This window comes from Talpa europaea (assembly GCF_964194135.1).
Source record: "Talpa europaea genome assembly, chromosome: 7".
Taxonomy (NCBI): domain Eukaryota; kingdom Metazoa; phylum Chordata; class Mammalia; order Eulipotyphla; family Talpidae; genus Talpa; species Talpa europaea.
In genome coordinates this window covers 89,118,887-89,139,662 of record NC_140074.1, presented here as the reverse complement: position 1 = coordinate 89,139,662, position 20,776 = coordinate 89,118,887, and the positions used below count along the sequence as shown (strand labels likewise).

Sequence of the window (20,776 nt, the reverse complement as noted above, 5' to 3'; positions counted from 1 at the left end):
TTTGCTCCTGAGCCGGCTCTGCCCAGCCCACCCAACACTTCCACAGACAGAATGCGGTGTGTGTGTGTGTGTGTGTGTGTGTGTGTGTGTGTGTGGTCTCCAGAGGAAGGAATCTAACTAAGGCTACAGCGAGAGAGTGGTCCTTTCATTCGACCGACTTTTCAAACATTTCCCAGCCTGGATATACCTTAGTTTATAGAGTTCTAAAACCCCGTACATGGATAAGAGGCACAAGAGCAGAACAAGTGGAGGCAGAATTCTGCTGTTCCACATGCTCAAACCAAATGGTCCCTCCAGCCATTCCCCAGGACAAGCAGATGACCGCTGCATGCGGAGAGGTTTCAGGGCAGAGACGGCAGGAAAGACTGGAATTTAATTGTTTGAAGCATTATGGGCAGAACAATCCAAAAGAGGGAGGAACAACTCCAATATGGAGCAAAGTTGCTGAACTGACAAAGCAAGATAATCATAAACCATCAGACATTGATATACAAACGGAGGTTTCTGAGGCTGGGAGGGTGGGGGGTCAAAAGGGTATAAGGGTTGTTGGTAGCAGGAATCCACCAATCACTCAAATTAGGTTTCGCATCTCTTCCACGAGCCTCCAGCTAAGGATACCTGTTCTCCCTCCTACATCTGCCTCCTTCCCTCCTCCCCCTTGTAATTCTCATTCATCTAATCCTAGGTTTTCCTCCCTCGATCCCCATCCATCCAGGGCACTTAGCATAATTTGTACCTGTTTGTTTATTGGTGTGATTTTATTTAATATATGTCCAGACAACACCTTTTAAAGTCTTGATCCAGTGAGTGCTCGCAAACGTTTTTCTCTGGGTTGTAGGAATGAATGCAAGTAAGCCATAGCAGTACAGTAAGACGGCTGCTTGGAAGGGGGCATATGGTGGTCAGAGCACAGGCTCTGGAGCCAGTCTCTTTGGATGCATTTTCTGGCACCGTCTCAGCCCCACTGTGTGTACTTGCACACATATTTTTTCGTTAATGGAGATAAGACTACCTCCACTGATTTCAAAGATTGTTTTGGAGATTATATTAATGCTCAGAGCATGCTTCACACAGTGGTCTGGCATAGAATAACCGATCAGTAACTATTTGTTCTTGCAATTATATACAAAATATATACATATGCACATGCATGCAAATACATGCAATTTTTTTTACAAATTACATGCAAAAAATTATACTCCAAGTAATAGGAGCGATGGAGGAAGTGCCCAAGAAGAGGTGAACTTGTAAGTTAAGTACAAGCAGCAGTGGAGGCTAATTAAAATCACCAACAAAAGGGAAAATATTAGAAATTTTTAGCAAAATTCCAAGATAGTTCAGGAATACTGGAGGCTGAAGTGCAACAACAACAAATCTAAATATATGGAGGGATTATACCAAGATCATGGATAGGAAGACTAAACCTTGTAAAAATATCTATACCTCTCATCAAGAAGATGTGGTATATATACACAATGGAATATTACTCAGCAATCAAAAAGAAAAACTCATGCAATTTGCAGCAACATGGATGGAGCTGGAAGGGATCATGCTCAGCGAAATAAGCCAGAAAGAAAAAGAAAAATACCGGATGGTCTCACTCATAGAAGGAATTTATAAAACCTAAAATAAGGGACCAGGAAAAAGACTAATTATAATAAAGAAAAAATCAAAATCAACAAGCAACTATAAACTAGAGAAACACTACGAGGAAGGGAGGGGAGAGGAGAGATTAGGGTCAAAATAAGGGGGGCAGAATTATATGGGGAATATAATCAAAATGAAAATGCATACATTGTGCAAAAATGAAAAATGATGGAAGAATTATATAAAATAAAATATATTAAATAAAAAATCTATACCTCTCAAATAAGTCTATAAATTTAATGCAATCCCAATTAAAATCACAACAAATCCCAACAGAATTTTTATTTGACAAGTTAATTCTAAAACTCAGACTTTTGCAAAGAGTCAAGAATAGTTAAGTCACTTTTGGAGAAATGAGGAGAAGATATCTATCAGAATTCAAGACTTACAGAGGTATAGTGATTGATATAATCATTCACTGTTGACTTGAGAATCGAAAATTATACCAGTAGCACTGAATGAAGAGTTTAGAAATAAGTCCATGCCTGCATGAAAACTTGATTTACAAGAGACATCGCATGAGCTGTTCAGTGCCTACTGGCAGCTGCTATTGGACCAGTTGATTCTTTTTAGCATTAGAGACATTGTCCTTTCACTATGATGAATACATAAGGAAAGATCGATCATAATAGCCACTAAATTAATAAAGTTACTTTTAGTTTTTCTTTATGAGCCATTTCATTTGCTCCAAAAACTGAATGTAAGAGTTCAATTGTTTCACACAAATACCCTGCTTTTTATTATACTACCACTTTGCAAATAACTTTATTATACTACCGCTCTGCATATAACTATAATTTTTGTTATATAGTACAATGCATTTTATTTTTTATTTTTTTTTAAATAATAAATTTTATTTTTATATTCCCCCATACAACTGCACATGCCCCATTCTGACCCCAATCCCTCCCCTCCCGCCCCCACCCCCCAAAAAGTGTCTCTGGTTCATAGTTTTTTGTTGATTTTGATTTTCACTTTCTTATAGTTATTCATTTTCCTGATCCCTTATTTAAGTTTTCTAGATTCCTGCTATGAGTGAGACCATCCGGTATTTTTCTTTTTCTTTCTGGCTTATTTCGCTGAGCATGATCCCTTCCAGCGCCATCCATGTTACTGCAAATTGCATGTGTTTATCTTTTTGGAATGCTGAGTAATATTCCATGGTATATATGTATAGTACAATGCATTTTAAAACCATGTTAGGGGAGGTATGGTGATCCCTGCCCCGCTTAACTAGGGGAAGAGCTGAGCGGCCAGGTGAAGCTCTCTAACAGGGAAGCAGAAGGGCTCTGGAGGAGAGAGCTCTTGCTTTTACAGTCTGACTTCTACCTGGTATGCTTGGACAGAGATACATGGAGGAGAGAGATGTAGAGACACTTAGACGAGACACATGGGGAGGCTGACAGAGCAGCCATTATTTTGATGTGGTATCTCCTTTTGTCCCAGTTTTTTCTGAGACTTCCTTCAGACCCCTTTCCTCTGGTTGCTCACCAGATGTTTCCTTAGACTTGTGGCAAGTCTAATGCCTTGGGGCATTGAAAGTTCTCAAAAGTTGAACAGGAAATGACTCTCTAAAGACTGAGCAACAAATGCCTTTACAGGTCAAGTGATGTCCCATTCTTTGCTATCAACAAAATTCAATGACAACTCATTGAGTTTTCAACTGATACAACATCAAAAACAATTTACTATGATAGATTATGGTGTGATTTTTGGTGAATTTGGTTTAACTTGGGAAAAGTTCTTAGAATTAAAAGACTTTGTCTTTTAAAATCTTCTATTCCCATCCATTTATCTAAGCAAATGGATTAGACCTCACATCTAAAATTGAAAACAAAGAATGGATGCTGAATCCTGTCTCATCCAAGTTACAAGTAACATTCATCCATGACTAATTAAAAACAAAAAAAGTCCTATCCATCTTTCTGATTGAACTGCCTTTACAATTAAATGTCCTTTTTAGATGTAATATTGATCAAAATCAATGCTATATTTATGTTGCCCTGATCAAATATGTACTGAAAATGGCTATGAACAGAAGAAAATTTTAACACTTAAAAGTCTTACTGTCTTGAGCCTCCCTGGTGATGCAGGGATTGAAGTCTCAGTGGTATCAAGCTATCACCAGCCACTGCAGCTTGAGTTCAATCCCCAGCCAGGTAGCTAAGCTAACCCACATGGTGCAGCAGACCTGTCTCACCCTCTGCTCCCCTCAGCAGTGTATTTCAGATCCACCTGTTCTGCTCCCCATTCTGTCTCTGGTGAATCCTCTCACCCCCCACACCTCTGGCCTACACCCCAATTCTTGTATGCATAAATAAATAAAAATAAGTCTTTTTAAAAAAGACTTACTGTCTTAAGAAACTTTTAAAATGTGAGTATTTCAATTTGTACACATATTTTTGTGTACACATATCAAAAAAATATGACCGAGAGGCAATAAAAAACTTCACAGGAAAAACAGGTTTTATGAACTAAGTGGAGAGAAAGATAATGAGCAAAATAGGAACATAATATTTTGATCTGATAAGGAAGAGCTTACTTGAATATTTTAGCAAGTATCAAATTACTAGGGTATTAGGTTCTACTGGCTACATCTTGAAAAATGAAGTAATGGACTTATTTTTATTTATTTTTATTTTTTTAAAGATTTATTTATTTACACAGAAAAGAACTGGGGAACAGGCCAGAGGTGCAGGAAGGTAAGAGGATTCACCAGAGACAGAGGGGGGAACAGAACAGGCAGGTGGATTGAGGTACATTGCTGAGGGGAGCAGTGAGCGAGGCAGGAGAGGCCTGCTGTGCCATGTGGCTGCTCCCTGGCAGGCCAGGGATGGAACTCGTACTGCAGTGGTTGGGAATAGCTTCATGGGTTGCATCCTAACCCCTTGTGCCACCAGGGAGGCCCTGGACTTATTTTTAAATATTGCTTATGACAATCAAACATGATATCCCTTGCAATTATTAGCTTGAGGCATATGATATTGTCCTTATTCAGTCATTTTCAACCTACAAATAAGGCACTTTCATATGGTTCAAGTTAATATTTAACATGATAATTTTTATTTATTTATTTATTTATTTTTTAAAAGATTTATTTATTTATTTATGCAAGCACTGGGTACAGTCAGAAGCGCGGGAGGGTGAGAGAATTCACCAGAGCCAGAGCGGGGAGCAGAGCAGGCAGAATGACTGAAGCACACTGCTGAGGGGGGCAGTGGGTGGCAGGGGAGGTTTGCGTGCCATGCGGGACCCTCCTCCAGTGGCCAGGGAGCAGCCGGGGATCGAACCAGCGCTGCAGAGGCTGCGGGCAGCTTTGCAACCCAGCGCTCAACCACTGCGCCACCGGGGAGGCCCTAACATGATAATTTTTAGATGCCAACTTAAAAATGTGGGAAGAAAAATGTAATTTTTCCCAAAATTATCTTAAGGAAAATATGAGCCAAGAAGTTCAAAGATCACTGACCTAGAATTCAAAAACTCTTCCCTTGCATGTATAAAGGGACATGTAAAAAAAAGTTGGTAATTGTCTTTGCAAGAACAAAAAATTTGAAATATCCAGTAGCAGAAGGAATAAACTGGAGAATTGCATGCCAAATTTTTAGATAGCAGGAAATATGAAGGAGTTAGAGTTATACACAAAAATATAAAGTTTATATATATTTGATGAAAGCTTATATTTTTTGGTAAAAGATGTAAGTTACAGAAGAATATTTATAGAGATAGTATTTATAAAATTTGAAATATAAAATGTAATACTGCCTTTCATTTGGGACACAAACAGAAGTATTAAAAATATAAGAAATATAAGAATAAATAAACACAAATATAATCTAGTTTTAACGTGATGGGGAGGCAGCCTGGGCTTAAAGTGTGGACTGCCACTGTATATGAAACATTTTATTATTTTAACTGGGCATGAATATGCTATTGTATTATCTTTTATATTTTTAAACATATTTTAAATATTGTAGAATAAATTTTATAACATTTTTTAAGGGTCCTACATATGTTTGATACTAGAAAATCATTAGTGAAGCTACAAGTAATAAGATAAAGGAAAAAAAATATTTCAGACCAAATAAGAATAGCTAACGTCTAACTTACTGAAAATTTAGTCTCCTTCAAAAAAAATTGTTGGGGGGGGGGGTGGGTAGGAGTAGTTAAGAGAGAGAGAAAAAAAAAACAGGGATGTGTGGTTTTTAAATTAGGCAAGTTTCTTTTTTATCACTGCGTACATAAATGACATCTGAATTAAAATGTGAACTTTGAGCCTTTTTCCAAATTGAAGCTGGGTCCAAAGTTTTGTGTCATGAAATAATAATAGTGGCCTTGACAGGCAAGTGTGAAACCACAAATTCCTTTGAGCTGAGTAAGAACTCAGACTTTCCCACTTGCCTGAATTATTCAGTCCCCTTCTTGCTGAATGGCAAGTAATTCTTGTCTAAATCTTTTCTTTTTACTTTCAAATATGTCCATCAATAGAAAAGATAAAATATATATGGGGAATATCATTTCCATTGGTCAAATATGTCCATTTTTAAGGCACATTGCATTTCACTGGTCAAGATGTCATATGGAGATCTATCCCTCTAAACTAAGCGAGTTTATTTTTTTATGAAGGGTGTTATTTAGAACCCCAAATAAGGACTCTCCATACTGTTTCCACAGTAGCTGCCCCAATTATATTCTCACAGTAGTGTGCGCTGTTCCTTTTTCTCCACATCCTCACTGGCCCTGACTGTCTATATCTTTTCTATAAGAGCCATTCTCATAGGCGCGAGGTGATAGCTCATTTGATTTATATTTCCCTGATAAGAGGTAGTGAATATCTTCTCATGTGCTTGTTGGCCATCTGTTTTGCAACCATCCCAAGCCAGGTAGGCTCATTGTCGGTTCTCACAGATGAAAGATAATTTTGGAGTCTTCTGTAGATTTTTACAGGCCTTTAATGCTGAATCAAGAGACAGCTTTCTCTCTCAGCATTTCTCTGGCTATCTCCTCTCCTCTGTCCTCCCATTGCAGAGTGACTCCACCTTTATATCCCCTTGTCGTTTGCCTACATACATGCCCCGTGCGCTCTGGGCCCAGGTGTCCATTACAGGTGTGCGTGCAAGACAACAGGTGCCAGTCATAGATGCTAATGGCAGGAGGGTGTAAAAATGCCTGATTTTCACTCTTTTACCCTACACCATCTGTTATGTCTTCTTTGGAGTACCCACAATGTTCTCCACCCCACCAGGCCCAGAAAGTTTACTTTGTGCGTTATGTAAAATATTCAAGGAATAATTGAATAATGTATTATATAATACATACAATGTATTATATACATTAGTCCTGAAAATTGAAACATACCCTTTTATTTGAGGCTGACATAACTTCAGCACCAAAACCAGACAAGAACAGCTCAAAAAAGGAAAAGTAGGCTAGTTCACAGATAAATATGCATATGTCCTAAATAAATTACCACCAAATTCAATCTAATATTCTACATCCATCCTCCATTAACAGTTTGCTTGACTATAGCATGCTATGCTGAAAATCACTTTCCCTCTTAAGGCCATAGTCTTTTCACTTCCAGTGCCACAATTTAAAAAATCTAAATCCATTCTTGCCCTTGAATCTTCTCCTTGTTCCCAGTGTTCTGAAAATCCCCATTAAAATTCTGTCAGTTTTTTTCACTCTTTGTACTGAGTACTTGGAATGCTCAGCAAACTGATGTCCTTTAACTTTGAAAATTTTTATTAAACTTTTCTCTTGATTACTTCTTCCTCTCCAACTTCTCTCTCTCTCTCTCTCTCTCTCTCTCTCTCTCTCTCTCTCTCTCTCTCTCTCTCTCTTGCGCTCTTCTTTCTAAAACACCTATTATTTGGGCAATAGATTTCCAGAATGAGTAGTCCAATTTTCTCACCATTTCTGAGTTTTCCTTGTCTGTCTTTTTGCTTTATATTTTGGGACGTTCTCTCAATGACCCTCCAATATTTCTATTGAGGTGTATTTTTATTTCTGCTATTATATTTTTAACTTCCAAGGTTGTTTTTTGTTCTTTAAATAGTTTTTTATGACATTTTCTTCTTATTTAAGAAAGTATCTTTTTGAAAGTCTTTCTGAGTATATTAATGTCCTTTACTTTGAAGATTTTTAATTTTAATATTATTTTCAATGATGATAAAAGGAAAATCTTAAGTCCTAATTCACAAGAGAATGGGCTAACAACTTGAGGCACATCTTCTTAGCAATGAAAATGAATAAACTGGAGCTAAATGTTTGGATGTGGGCAAATTTCAAAAATATAAGACTGGATGGGGGAGTCAGTTGTGGAACTATATAAACATTTTAGCTCCACTATACAAGGTTAACGACATGCAAATACAATATTATATATCATTTAAGGGTCCATACATGATAATAATGTTTAATAGTAAATGTTAAGCAATAATTTTAAGAAGTGAATGTTCAAAAGCCATGCAAAGGCATAACAAACTCCAAATTCAGGGGCATAATTATGGATGGGGAGGAAGGGAAACAGAACTGACTACACAAGAGATTTCAACTATTATTTCTAACTTCTTATTTCTTAAGCTGAATCATGGGTGAACATTCATTAATTTTTTAATATTTTAAAAGTCATAAATTTTTTATTTCTATGAATTAAGTGCAGCAATCAGCCCAAAAACAAAATTTATAGAAAGATCAAATTTTATTTAAAATAGAAAGAGAAAGAGAACCTGGAAGTTCAGGTCTCTAAATAAAGTTAGGAGCCAAGCAAGAAGCAAATAAGGCCAACAGAGAAGATATCAACAAAACCCAGTTGTCATTTACAAGATGTGAGTAAATAAATAATCTAGTTTTGCTTAATTTTAACCAAAAGAAGACAGTGTCCTGAACATGATTGTACAAAAACAATCGAGAAGGAATTGCAACAGAAGGAAAATTGTGCAAGCAGAAGGTAAGGTTCCTAAAGTGACTTCTCTTATTATAACTCCAAAATGTGGATCCATGAGGTCGATTTGGAAATTGATCATTTGGAAATTGGTACTTTTCATCTGCCACTGGGATGACATAGCTGACCCTGGAAGTAAAGGTGGAGGAAGGAGACAGAGGGATGGAGCTTCGGTTTGCATGTAAATGTGCCTTTTCCCAACCTGTGCCCTAGGATCTTGATGACTAAATATCTGCTGTTTTTCCCGCCAATGAGGCCACAGTGTTGCCTAGTCAGTATTGCCTCACTTGCATTGCCAGTAAGCATCCCATCACGAAAATGTCCCTGGAATGAAAGATGGCAGAGTTCATTTTCCTAGTTATATTTCCAACACAACCATTACTGGCAATAATGGACCATTATCTCTTTCACTCTTCCTAACCCCTTGCTTCACTAGGGAGGGTTGAGAAAGTCCCAAGATAGACCTAAAGCAAGATATTCATCCTCACTGAACAGATTACTCTCGACCCTAGAACAATGGGAGACTAAGAATGCCAATCTATATATCTAACTTCTGACTCCTCTAAAAACTTAACTGCTAACAATCTGCTGTTGACCAGAAGCCTTCTGGATAAAAAAATAATAAATGAACATATATTTTGTATGTTTTATATATATATATATATTTTATACTATATCCTTACAATAAAGTCAGCAGAGGAAAGAAAGTATTCTGAAGATCATAAGGAAAAGAAAGCACACTTGCAGTCCTGCACTGTAATTATCCATACCATAAGTTTATCAGTTTATAAGAAAATACATGTGGGCCTGCAATTCATCCTACTGCTAGTGAAAAGATACTCAAGATTTCTTTTTTACCCCCCCAAAAGAGACAAAGCCTTGAGGTGCTTGATCATTGTCCTGCGTCCATGAGATGTGGCAACAGTTACCCCTGAAACGCCCCTTTGGGGATAGGGAGTGGAGTGTGATTGCTGCTTGGGTGGGAGAAAGTGAGGGAGGTGCGTTAGCCAGGAGGGAAAATTGAGAATGTATGGAAACAGACCTCTGCCAGAAATTGGGGGGTGGGGGGGAAGCACTTGGGAACACAAAAGCACACAGAAGGCCCTGGAGCTGCTATTTTTTGCCTGTGATTCTAGTGACAACTTTCCTCCCCTTTGCACCAGCTAGGTGCAGCTGGGCAGGGCATCCCCTGACTTGGCTGCCCAGTCAGGCTTAGAGTCCTCCCCAAACATAGCCACAGATATTGCCAGGCTTCCTTCCCATCCAGGGACTTATCATTTGAGCAATTGCATGGTGGCCTAAAGAACAAACTCCCACCCAAACATATGTACTTGGGGAGACTGTGTGCTCCCTAATCCTATCTCCCATGGCTCCAGCCACTCTGACCACAGGACCCTTCTAAAGGCACACTGACAGGAGTGTGCATGGTTCCACCATTTAATTTGTGTCTGGGAAGTGAAATATCTCTGTTGTTATATCATTTTCCTTAGCATAGCCATCTTGTGAAGGAATAAAAACCTAAGATCCCTTCTCAAAGTCAACCATTGAAAATGAACTTTTAGGGGCCTCCCTCATGGCACAGTGGTTGAGCGCAGAGCTGTGAAGCTGTCCGTAGCCTCTGCCGTGCCGGTTCGATCCCCGCCGGCCTCAGAGCAACCCACATGGTGCAGCAGACCTCTCCTGGCTCGCCCGCTGCTCCCCTTAGCAGTGTATTTCAGTCAGTCTTCCTGTTCTGTTCCCCGCTCTCTCTCTGGTGAATCCTCTCACCCTCCCGTGCATCTGGCCTGTACCCCAACTCTTGTATGCATAAAATAAATCTTAAAAAAAATGGTCTTTTAATATTCTCTCTGATCTTCCATGGCCTTGTCTGGCTTTCACACACAATTTCTCCTTCTCGCCTCAAATCGGTGCATCGAGGTCTGATTATTGTTCCTGCTTCCCCTTCTCCCCTCCCAGTGAAAGGTAACACAGAGCCCAGCCAGAGCACGTCTGAGGGATTGGTTCCCTGTGACAACCCTCGCCCGCCTCCCATACCCACAGGCCAGGCGGGACACAAAGACAAGGCCGGAAACTCCCGACAGCTGCCAAGCAGGCAGCCAATGTCCCGGGGAAGAATTCTAAGCTCACAACAGAGCATTTCTCATCTAGCTTTTCATGGGACTCGGGGTTGGGGAGGAGTTGGTGACCAGCCAAAGACGGGTGGCAGAATAATGAAATCATGCAAGCCCACAGCACCGATTCATGTTGCGGTGGGAATGGGGACAGGCTTTTGTGCCAACTGCAACGTGCCTCAGTACACACATGGTGGAAAACGGCAATGACTCAGGAGCCGGCGTGGAAGTCTGAAGAAAGCTTGCTTTATCTGTAATATTCTAATCCTCTTAACAAAAGCATATTCCTGCATTAGCTCTATACTTAGGTTATCTTTAAAAACCAAAAGGAAACAGCTATGGCTGCTGTGTTTCTACCTTCTGTCTAATTATCACAAACACGCATCATGTGCCTGCATTCAATTCAGCCTGCAATAACCAGAGGCAGAGGAGACAGATCCTCTGTCAGTGAGAACACAGGAGTTGGTTTTGTGGAATTTTGATATGTCAGGGAAGGGGTGGGACAGTCAGCAAAGAGGAAACATCTTAAATGAAAACTAAGATGTAGAGGAAGATCTCAAGGTCATTTCTAATTGCACCCCGGTGCTTGCATAGCTGAAGACACCTCACCTGTGCAGCCCTCTTTCGCCCCGCTCCACCACACCCTTGCATTCTGGGGATCTCTGCAGGAGATAACACATGTTAAAGTTCTTAGCTTTTCGCTACTGTCAGGACTGTAGCGAACTGTCAGGACTGTCAGGAGACAGAGTGGGAAGCAAAGCAGAGGGATTTAGGCATTGGCCCAGCTGATGAGGAAGAGAATCTGGTGCTCACCTGGGTCTCTGACTCCTGGCTCAGAGCTGCTTAGGCGCATAGGCCCCCAGCGTGAGATCTCCCAGCTCAGTTCAGTGTGTGGCATTGGACAAATTGTTTCATCTTGCTGTTACAAAATGGAACTAGTCATTCTTACACCAGAGTTATTGGGCAGACGAAACTCGGTGATGCCTGTAAGATGCTTAGTATGATGTCAGCAACATAGAAAATGTTTAAAAGTCTGTTTGCTCTTCCCTCCCACCTTTGCTTTGATCATTATTATTACTGCACACTATCTCTCATTTGGTGCCTGAATTTTAGTCTGGCAGCAGGCTAGAGCCCATGTGTAGGGTAAGGTAAAAGGTATCAGGCTTTTCTGCCCTCCTGCCATCAGGACAGATGATGGATCCTTGCAGTCCCGAATGCATGCCTGATGGCGGGCACCTGGAGTAGGGTGTGGGCATAGGTAGACGGGATCCACCTGGGCTGAGACTGGGCTTTAAAGGGCGGTGTAGGGTAAGGTACAAGGTATCAGGCTTTTCTGCCCTTCCGCCATCAGGATAGATGAGGGAGCCCTGTGATCCTGGGTGCATGCCTGATGGCGGGCACCTGAAGTGGGTCCACCTGAGCTAAGAGACTGATTTATAAGGGTGGTGCAGCAGAGTGCGGTGTGGTGGTAGTGCGGTGTTAACGGTGGAGGAGTGGAGTGTACGGAGGAGTGTTGGAGCGACTACAAACCATGGCGAAGAACATGTGGCTGCTAGAACCGTTCATAAACCTGCTAAGAATGGGTTGGTTGCTTTACAGGCGGCATCACAGGGACGCCAGCAGAAGCCGAGAAAGAAGCAGAGAAGCAGAGCCATGAGAGGAGCAGAGAGAATGTGAGAGAACACCAGAGAGCCCAGATAGGGTGAGGATTTGCTGGGGGCTGGGAGGACTGCCAGCCTCCCGGCCCCCCAGCACCCCTACCTGCCATGTACCCGGTAAATCCCAATAAAAGCCTGAAAAGCCACTGAAGACTCTGACTCCTCCTTTACCCGGTCTCCTGGATCAGAAAACCTGCTCTGTGTCCTCTCCTGTCTCTACACCATGCTTGGGTATTTTCCTTAATCCTATTACCTTCCTAAAAAAAATCAACAACAACCGTTCCCACCTGGAAGGGTTCCCATGTCCAGTGCTATGTGTGGGTGCAGAGACTTCCCTCTACCAAACAATTTTCAGACACCAACAAGGTGTCCAAGAATTCAACTTAATTCAGCTCAATTCTGACATTGTGTACCCAGAGACATTATCAGATTCCGCAGGAATCTGGGGATCAGACTCACAAGACCATCCTCCTGTTCAGGGGTCAATTCCAAGCCCACATGGTTACCTGTGTTTCTGATCTACTGCCTACAAATTGGCCACAACTTATTACCTGTGCTCTGACCCTCTGGCTATAAATCAGAACCCACCCCTTCCTCAGTAAATTAATTTGTTAGAGTGGCTCACAGTATTTAGGAAACATTTTACTCACTAGATCACTGATTTATTACAATGGAATGGAACTCAGGAACAGTCAGTTGGGACAGATGCATAGGGCCAAGGTGGGGGTGGGGGGGAGGCAGGGAGCTCCATGCAGTCTCTGAGCCTGCACGTGCTCACCAACTGCAACTTATCTGAAGCCTGCCCACTTGGTTGGTTTGTTTTTTTTTTTAAGATTTATTTATACAAGTGATAGGTACAGTCAGAAGCAGAATTCACCAGAGCTGGGAGCAGAGCAGGCAGAAGGACCGAAGTACACTGCTGAGGGGAGCAGCGGGCGGCAGGAGAGGTCTGCGCGCCATGGGGGACCATCTTCCGGTGGCCGGGGAGCAGCCGGGGATCGAACCAGCGCTGCAGAAGCTTGGGGCAGCTTGGCAACCCAGCGCTCAACCACTGCGCCACTGGGGAGGGCCCCCCCCCCCACACACACACACACACACACTTGGGTTTTTATAAGACTTCACATCCCAGGCACAGTAGATTAAATCATTGGTCATTGGGAGTTGAACTCCATCTCCAGTCCTCTCCCATCCCTGGAGGTTAAGGGGTGGAACTGAAAGTTCTCAACTTTTAATCTTGCGCAACCTGCTGCATTCATTCACATAACAAAAGACACATTTATCACGCTCAGCACTTAGGATATGCCAAGGTTTTGGGGAGCTCTGAGCCAGGGACTGTGGATGAAGATCAAATGGGTATGAGAAATATATTTTGATCACCTTGTAGCCAATCCCCTCCATTTTGCAGCAGAAAATACCTCTAGACTAACAATTTGGAATTAAACTACAACCACTGAATCGCATTCCTTCTTTAAGAGTAACTGTTCACTGACTAAATTGCATTCCCTCTAGGATTAACTGTTAACTCACTGAATTGTGCTTCCTGTTCCCTCCTTATGATTAACTGTTAACTGGCTTTAGCTGCAAACCTGGGAACTTGGAAATTGATTGTGTTGCATTCCCTGATAAAGTTCTCTGTCTCTTTGAGTTGACAGTGGCATCAGAAACAAACATCTGGGGCCTCCCTGGTGGCACAGCGGTTGAGCGCTGGGCTGAGAAGCTGCCCGCAACCTCTGCAGCGCCGGTTAGATCCTTAGCCTCCAGCGAGGGTCCCACATGGCGTGCAGACCTCTCCTGTCCCGCCTGCTGCTCCCCTCAGCAGTGTATTTCATCAATCTGTCTGTTTTGCTCCCTGCTCTGGCTTTGGTGAATTATCTCACCCTCCCGTGCTTCTGATGGTACCCAGTGGTTGTATAAATAAATAAATAAATAAATCTTTAAAAAAAAAAAAAAAAGAAAGAAAGAAAGAAAAGAAACAAACATCTGCTGGTTGCTGAGAAAAAAACCTGTCTGGAAAGTCAAACACCTTGACTCCTGCCCCCTAGAATGCCCAGCACCTCCTGGGACCTGGAGATGTGAGGCCTGACACTTCCCTACTTTCCTTCATCCCTTATAAAATCCCAGCACTCCTGCCACTTGGGAAGCCAGGTGTATTGGGGTGCCTAACCCCAACTCCCTTGATTGAACTCCTTCAAGTAAAGACAATTCTCAGGGTTTAGAGTTTGGCTTTCTGGACACCAGCGAAAGGCCCTGTTTGGTCATTTACAACCTGAATGACCAAATCTATATATCTGTATCTATATTTGTAGAACTGTACCAGGGTGGTCCCCAAGGAAAAGAGAGGTTCCAGATTCCCTGCTCCACCCAAGGAAGGGTGGGGCTGAGCAGAGAGGAGGGGAAACTGGAGACTGGAAAAAGGGAGGTTGAAGGATGGAGAGCCAGAAGGAGACCTGGAGGAGGCACATGGAGCAGAGACACACGTGAAGAAGCTGCGCTTGCTTCCCAGCCTTGGACTGGTACCAGGGACTTGGGGGACATGGAAGGAGACACCTGAAACAGATGTGGGTGACATCTGTGGGGAGGTTAACAAGGGCAGCTTTTATCTTGATTTTGATTGTGTTCCTTCTGTCCCAGACATTCTGGGACCCCTTCTGCCCCTTTCCTATGGGTCCCCACCAGAAAATGCCTTGGACTTGTGGCAAGCTTCCCAGCCCTAGTGGCCTTGCTTTGGGCCAACCCGTACTGGCTGGGAATTTGCCCACAAGGGGATGGGTAACTTTGAGTACTTGATTTGAAAACTACATTCTTTGTCTTATATCTTCTCTTTATTTATTGTATTAAAATTCCTTTCTGTTAAAGTTCTTATGCACTAGAGTATGTTTTGTCTTGATGAGGTTGGTATATTGGCCCTTTCCAGCCTGGCAGACTGTTTTCCATAACAAGGCAAATGGCAGAATCTATTTAGAGTGGGTAGGTTTGGGGATTCCGGGGTGCCCCTCAACCTGCCCAGTATCAATGCCACCCCACCTCCACAGTTCCTCCCAGATCCTGTTCCCCAGCTGTCACCAGCTGGGGCCAGAGGAGGGGGAGGGATACCCAGGAGCTGCTTTCTAGGGACAGCTTCAGATTGAACAAGGCAACCCACCAGAGCAGTCAAGCGGCCCGGGGAGGACATGCTGCTGTCCAGGGGAGGCTCTGCCTCTCGATCCTGCCCTCGGGGTCTTAGAATCAGTGGGTGACAGTAGCCCTGGGTGACAGCAGGGGCAGGCTGGGCTGGCTGTGCTGCAGAAGGCCTTCCTGAAAGCGGCAGGCACAGGAAGCCTGGAGCAGCCCCAAGCCGAGATTTCTGAAAGCCCCTCCCTTCTGGACTCTGGGTTGCAAAATACTTTCAGTTTTGTTTCTGTCTGCTAGAAATGAAACTCAACAGAAAGACTCTGGAGACCATGGAGAGAGCCTTGCTGGTGTGCAGAAACTGGTAAGATAAAGCCTTCTCTAGCGGCCTGAGGCCAGCTAGTGAGAGGGGCACACGGGGTAAGGTTGTTCCTGAAGTGAGGAGAAAGGGCTCAGGCATTTGTATGGGTGGAAAAGTTCCCTGGGTGACAAGTAGTTACCTCTATATCACTGAACCAGCATCCCCACCCCAAGATATTTTAGACTTTCTTGGACAGTCCTAAAGTCAATGGCCAAGATCATTGCCCCTTTTGGGCTACTCATATTTGGCAGACCTGGGGTCTAAATTTGGGGTTCTGATCATATGGTCTTTCCCCGGGAAAGGGGCTCATCAGATTCTCTGGTACCATTTCCAGTCTCTCATTGAGGGGGAGCTAAGATAGGTGGGGGGGGAAGGTGTTGGGGCAGGGGTCCGGTTATACCTGTAACTCAGGGGGGACCCCGCCTCTGAAGCACTTTACCCTCCACTCTCCCTACCTGCGGGGGTGGGGGGGGGAATGCCAAGGAGAATCCTTCTGGAGAGCTCTGCTTCAGCTAGAGTACCCTAGCTCTTCAGGGTCTGAACAGGCTCAGAAAGAAAAGCTGAGGGAGATAGTGACCAGGCCAGGGGCAAGAAAAGAAGGCCAAGAAAATGGCCTCTGTGCTGTCTGCCTGGGCCGCGCAGAAGTAGAGTCTGTTCAGACCCAAGGGGTGAGGCTTCGGCCATGCCTCTTGGCCATAGCCCTCCTGCCATAGCCCTTGGCCTGCCACACCTGTCGTCACTTAGACCTTTACTGAGTCCTGAGTTTCCTTTCTCCCAAGCTACCTCAAGCAGAAGATGTTTGCAATAAAGGAAGCATTGCTGGGGGTTGAGGAGTGTTAACACCCTGCCCTGGAGCTGGGAGGCTCAGAAACAGGGGTGCTTTGAGTTCTCCAAGAAGGGCCTCAGGTCCCTCTGCAGGTGGCACAGGTGCACCTGCTGGCAGGGATGGGTAGAGCTCACTGTCTGGACTCTGGCTGAATGCTGGCAATGCCCTTTCAGGATGCCTATGCGTGGTAGGGCAGGGAGTACTTCAAGACAAGAAAAAAAATTTGAAAGCAATTGATATTTTTTTGTTGAGCTTTAAAAAGAGCTTCACTGTGGTATAATTGACCTAAATTGTATTATGTTTTTCAAGGGTACCATTTACCATGTTTGATCTGTGTCTACACCCCTCAGCCCGTTGGGGATAATGGACCTTCTCCTTTACCCTCAAAGACTTCTCGGGACTCCTTTGCTCCCTCCTGCTCCTTCTCAACATCCCTGCTCAACCTGGACAATATAAGAACTTATAGAATGTCCTGATGCTTCTCTTATCATTTTGCATGTTCTAATTTTCAACCAATGTGGGGGAAGGGGATCAGGGGGCATCATCACCATCATGTATTAAGATCAAAAGGTCTTAATCCAGCTGCCCTGGCTGTGAAAAATGGCTCCACGGTTATATGTTGAAATAAGCCTGTTGTTCCTCCCCCTTGATTCTACAGCAGAAGAAGCATAGCCTCGGCCCACTTGGCCCTCCATGAGGCCCACTGCCTGCAGTCTCTGGTTCCCTGTCCGGAGTGCAAGGAACATGTTCCACAGGAGAAGATGGACGAGCACCAGGAGGCTGGGCACCAGCAGGTGAGCAGGAAGGAGAGAGGGCAGGGCGGCCATGAGTGTCCCGTCCACATGGCAGCAACTCCATCGTGGCCAAGTCACTTAGCCTGCACTGTGTCTACTCATATCTATGAAGTGGAGGCGGAATCTCAGTTTAGTTTCTCACGCCAAACTGAGTCTACCCCTGGCTTTCCCATTCCCACAGGCTCATGCATTCAATCAAGGTAAGGGGTCCCTGTTTCAGGAAAGGTTGAAAGGTCTTTTGAGGTTTGTGGATAGGGCACACAGGAAAGGAAAGGTCTAAAAAGCACACAAGGCTGACATTTCTCTCCTAGTCTTTTCAATCCCTTCTAGGGTAGATATGGGGTCCTTCCCAGAGAGCTCTGCTCAGTTCAGATCTTCCTAACTGTCTGGAGTCTGCACCAGCCCAAGAAGCAGAGCTGAGGGAACAGGGTTGGAGAGCAAAGAGGGGCAATGGTCAGGGGCCCCTCATCTGTCTTTCTGGAGACCCTCAAGCACAGGCATCCATTTCAGTGCAGTGGATCCCACAAATGCTTCTTGAAAGCTGGGCTGGTGCCACAGGGCAACTGAGGTGGCCATGCCTCACCCCTGCCCTCTGGAAGATCACAGACCCAAAATAGAAGCATATGACCAAACAAGGCAGTGTTGGGGGAAGCGCACATGCTGGTGGGACTCATGTTTCTCTCTGTGCATCCAGGTCGGGTGTGCCATGTGTCAGCAGATCGTACAGAAGCACGCCCTGGAGTTCCATGAGGTGAGAGGCATACAAGATCCCCCTGTACCCCCAGCAGTTCACTGGGAGGAGGAGGGGAGGGGCCAGGAGTAAAGATTTCCACCTGACTTCCCTTCTCTCACCCAAGAAGGCTAGGGAAGCAAACTAGCTCAGCCCAGGGGCACAGGTCTGCCTGTCTCCCAGATACTGGTCAGAAGGGCTTGCAAGGATCCCTGAGCCCAAGAGAGAATTTGTCGTCCAAAAGAGTCCCCGCTCTGCCCCTTCCCCTGTCTCGCTGCAGGCCAGTGACCATGCCTGTCCCCTCTCCCACACACAGAGCACAGAATGCCAGGAGCGCCCCACTGCGTGTCAGTTCTGTGAGCTGGTCGTGCGCCTCAGCAAGCAGGAGATCCACGAGCACCACTGTGGCAACCGGACCAAGATCTGCCTGGAGTGCGGCCAGTCCATCATGCTCCGAGGGCTGGCCCAGCACAGGGCCACATGTTGGAGTGAACCAGCCCCTCTCAGTGAGGGTGAGCAGCACTGGCTACAGGAAAAGAAAAGCTTTCAGGAGGGGGAAGCCTTTTCTGGATGGCATGCGAGCAATGTAAGGTCTCACAGGACAGAAGACGTGTGTGGGCAGATGATAGCCAGATGTGCACTTTATAAATTTGTCTGGCCACACTAGTTTTAAGCTATACATGACAGTGACCTCCTTGTGTGTCCGCTTCAAATGACTGGTCTGGAGAGTCTAAGATCCCAAGGCTGGGGGCTGGGAGCCTCAGCGATGGGTAGAGAGGCAGACAGAGTCCTGCTACATGGGACGCTTCCTTTCAACTCCTCCAGCACAATCCAATGCTGCCTGTATCCTTGTATAGATGAGACACCCAGGAGCAGAATGAAGCAGGGGCTTGCTAGGGGCTGAAATAAGACAGACACCCAAGGTTTCTGACACCGCATCTGGAACTTTTTTCACCATGACGGTGGACAGAGGGAAACTAGCTATAGCTTCTGACCTGTGGGTCTGTGTGACCCCCAGGAGACATTTCAGGTTCTTTTGACCCAGTTACCTTTTTATGTGGGTGTTTCAGGAGACACGGCCACCGTGAGTGACAGATCTTCCGTGGACTTCACAGGTTGTTTTAGTAACGTAGTCACATGTGGAAAGAGTCTAAAACACTTTGGACAGTAAATATCTCCTAGTTAACAATCTGCCCAAGGTCAAATTTGGCAAGTGAAAAATTGGAAGGGTTAAGATTCACATCCATGTCCTTCATTCCCACATGGCTGGGCATCAGCCCAGCCAACACAACTTCCACATGACTTTATCAACATGTCTATCAAAATAACACAACACAGCCAACACAGCTTTAACACAATCCACAAAGGCATGTACGGTAAGCCCTCGTTGGATCACAGAGCCAGGAAAATGGTGAAATGACAGGATGGTCACAATGGACAGGATTGGCATCTGCAGTAGCAGTCCCTTCGTCTCCTTGGAAACGAGTCCTGCTCCAGGACAACGTCCCTCCATAAGGGCTGCGTGCTGCCCAGGCAAATCATACTCATAAGCGCAGGCCATCCACAGCATCTGAGGTAGCTGGACTAGTCGTTGCCAAGGGCAATCATTTGTGGTGTTGTTTCTTATTCCTTTATTCAGGGGAGAGAAGTCCTCCTGAAAAGAAAGTCCACTGTCATTATTGTCACCAAGAGATTCCGGAAAATATGTACTTCTACCATAAGGTGAGTAGGAATTAGTCATTTTCTAATGATGCCAACAACCAGTCCATATTCCCAAAGAGTATGATGGGAAAGGTTAGATTTTGCACCCAGTGTTACATCGAAGAATATTACAACTTCCCATGTTCAGTTTTGCAGTGTTCAAAGGGGGAGGTTAATAAATTGCTGAAGGCTGATTTAGCTTAAATAACGATGACCGCCCTTGGTGACTCCCTGTGACAGTCCTTCGAGGAGCCTCCTGACCTGACCGCTCCAGCTATCCCTGACCCCCCTAGGAACGTCTTCCACCTTCAGAGCCTGGATGTTGCTCAGGAGAATCTGCCTTATTATTTCTTGACCCACGTGAGCACCCAAAACTGAACGACTTTCTCCATTTTTCCAGGACTGGGTACAAAAAGTGGATCAGTAGTGCTTTAATGATATGCTTGATGGATTGATTGATTTTGCCTGGGAGCATTCAGGCTCTTTTCTCTGTGGCTTTAAGCACCTTGAAGTGCCTTCTCTGCTGAATAGCTCCTTTCTTTTGCAGGCTGAGCGTTTGCCCTGTGGGGGAAATGTACCAAGTTTTCTCCCCTTGAAACACAAGTCTTCCTCCCGGGGAAGAGCTGTTTACCCTTTCTTTACCCTTTAATTCAGAGAACCATGAATATCAGAATCTGAGACCCTTGCAGTGATCTAGATCTTTTTGTTTATTATGGTAAAACTCCTGTAACATGAGACTTATCATTAGTGGCATTAAGTATATTCACAATGTTGGTTGACCATCACCTCTCTCATTCCAGAACATTTACATCACCCCCAAAGAAACCCCATGCTCACTAAGCAGTCACTCCCCACCCCTCCTCTCCTTAGCCCCTGGCAACCACTAGTCTGCTTTCT

At 44.3% G+C, this 20,776-nt stretch overlaps 1 protein-coding gene across 1 annotated transcript; it reads left to right on the top strand.

The window, feature by feature from the left end:
- Nucleotides 1-15,777: 15,777 nt before the first annotated feature.
- XAF1 (XIAP associated factor 1) lies at nt 15,778-20,257 on the top strand (the record flags this gene model as incomplete). Its single annotated transcript, XM_084237894.1, has 7 exons — nt 15,778-15,831; nt 17,313-17,448; nt 18,143-18,199; nt 18,495-18,690; nt 19,249-19,262; nt 19,818-19,900; nt 20,173-20,257. Exons 1-7 carry the CDS (start codon nt 15,800-15,802, stop codon nt 20,255-20,257), a joined length of 603 nt encoding a protein of 200 aa, XP_084094020.1. The 5' UTR covers nt 15,778-15,799.
- Between the last annotated feature and the right edge of the window lie 519 nt (nt 20,258-20,776).